Source organism: Spinacia oleracea, chromosome 1 (genome assembly GCF_020520425.1).
Source record: "Spinacia oleracea cultivar Varoflay chromosome 1, BTI_SOV_V1, whole genome shotgun sequence".
Taxonomy (NCBI): Eukaryota; Viridiplantae; Streptophyta; class Magnoliopsida; order Caryophyllales; family Amaranthaceae; genus Spinacia; species Spinacia oleracea.
In genome coordinates this window covers 116,028,608-116,031,068 of record NC_079487.1, presented here as the reverse complement: position 1 = coordinate 116,031,068, position 2,461 = coordinate 116,028,608, and the positions used below count along the sequence as shown (strand labels likewise).

The window sequence follows — 2,461 nt, the reverse complement described above, 5'->3', positions numbered from 1 at the left end:
TACTCCGTATAATAGTGCATGAGAACTTATTGCGATCAAGGTTTCAGATTTAGACAAATTTAAAAATGTTAACAACTTTCAGAAACGAAAATGGTGGTGTATACCTACGTGAAATACAAGAGTATATTACTCCCTCTGTCCCTTAATACTCGAACCGTTTTGACTTTTTGCACTATTCACATAATTCACTTTGACCTTATTTTATTTCTAGTATATGAAAACAAATGTCAGTATATAATATATTGTTGGCTTCATCTTAATATATATTTTCAAAATATTAATATTTTATAAGTTTTTATAATATGTAGTTAAAGATATTGATGGTCAAAGTTGTGCATTGGCAAGCATGTCCAGTTAAAACGGTGCGAGTATTAAGGGACAGAGGAAGTATAAAATAACAAAATAAACAACTCTCTAGTCTCTAAGAATAAAGTTTTTTCTTGTTTAGTACTTTTAAGATGAGTCACTATGAATGTTATGTTAATGGAAAATTATCACATATTCTAACTTCACGAATCTCAATAATGTAGATGCACTACCTCCTCACACATTTCCTTCACCTTGATTTCCGCCTTATTCCTCATTAAGTTTTATACTCAAAATAAATCAATAATGTAGCTTGTTTAGGTGTACTTAATTTGGTGCATTTTTTTTTTCTTTTGACATCGACTAAAAAAATAATAATAATAATAATAATAATTTGGTGCATCTAAGAATTTGTAACACAGAGTTGATGAATGATGAGCCTTGATGTTATAATACTCCTTGTTACCACATTTAGGCACTGATCTGTAATTGGAATAAGACAGATAGGTATACAATCAAATTAACATAATAAAGTAATATATATTCTGAAAATTTACATAATAGTATCTTTTTCCTTGCCAATAAAGGGTTACAATAACTTGATTTGGTGATTTAATCACCCCTCAAGTCACAAAAAAATACCCCCCATTGATCACAAATCAAAAGAATAATACGTACGAGTACATGATTTCATCACGCACGTCTTTTCTCACCCTTAAAAATCTACTCCCTCTATCCGGAAATAATATTTACCGTTAAATCCGAAGAGATCGAGTAATAAATAATGAGACACCCTTTTTTTTTTTTTTTATCCCCCAATAGTCATGAATTCAATCCCTCTCCCTCCATCTAAAAACCAGCAAGAGAGCTTCCAAATTCATTCCCAAAAAGCCAATTTTCTATTTTTTTTTTTTGTTTTTTGTTTTTTTCCTAGTTAAATAATAATACTTCCGGTTCACCGTGAGAAAATACTAACAGGTTCTTCCACAATAGTTTCAAGAACCGGTTTCTTAGACCGGCAAATAGACCTCCTATGTTGAAACTCCGACAACAACTCCTCAACCATGACCTTCATGTCATCAAGCGCCTCCTCCTCCTCCTCCGCATGCGGCGGTGGTGAATCACTCTCGACGGACCATGATGGAACTACTCTAACCTTGTTGCCACCGATAGAGCCGCGTTTGGCAACAAGGAAAAGAGCCCCCATATCAGCAGCTGTAATAAGGGAATTCACCCTCTTCATCCCAAACATGACGTAAACGTTCCCGATCTCTAGATCTTCATCTGCATTAAGAGCTGAAAATTTCCTTCCAATTTTTAAAGCTTTGGAATTAACGAGGAAATATCCCGGGATCTCAAGCATAAGTTCCGCCGCTTTCATGGGTTGCTGAAATTGCTTCACTTCTCCTGATGGCATGATTACTTTCGCTGATTTATGTTTGCCGATTGTTGACAATGCACAAGATGCGTAATTACCCATTACTTTTTTAGTTTAGTTTTCTCGGTAAGTGACCAAAAGGTTTAAACCTCGAAAAATAAGAATCGAACTTGACACGAACCAAATAAAAGTTGTAACTCAAATAAGTTGAGAAAAAAAGAGAGAAATGTTTTGGTGGTTTGGAATTTGATGGGGGGAGGGAGGATAGGGATTGGTATATATAGGGGGAAGGTGGAAGTCAACTGGGGTTTAACAAAGAGGAAAGTGGAAGATTCATTTTGCCAGTTGTGAAAATTAAGAAAGGTTTGACAAGGGGAAATTTCTATTACAAACATTTTAAATAATCCGGTCTACATTAATTTAGGCCCTGTTTTTTAGAGCTGAACTGAACTGAATGCTCCTGAACTGAACTGAACTGAACTGCCAAATAAGTCCTGAAGCTGAAATTAAGCCAAAAAGACCAGGGCCTTATTCAAAGTGACTTCTTTTGCTTTTCCCGCCTCCTTCATTCTCACCCTAATATATATGAATTGGGATTTGAAATTATAAAATAGTTACGATGAAATGGGATTAGTAAAATACATTTCGAATACATTTCTTCCGATCCTGCTACTCCTCTATTTCAGATCACACCTACCGCCTCCTTCATTATCACCCTAATATATGAAAATCCATTTGAACTTCAAAAATAGTGCGTTACTAGTTAAATCAAGGTAG

General features: G+C 34.7%; 1 protein-coding gene across 1 annotated transcript; it reads right to left on the bottom strand.

Annotated features, from left to right (window-relative positions):
• Positions 1-816: 816 nt before the first annotated feature.
• On the bottom strand, positions 817-2,017 carry LOC110801613 (uncharacterized). Its single transcript, XM_022006980.2, has one exon. The coding sequence runs from the start codon at positions 1,784-1,786 to the stop codon at positions 1,262-1,264; it is 525 nt and encodes a 174-aa protein (XP_021862672.1). The 5' UTR covers positions 1,787-2,017; the 3' UTR covers positions 817-1,261.
• Positions 2,018-2,461: the final 444 nt, after the last annotated feature.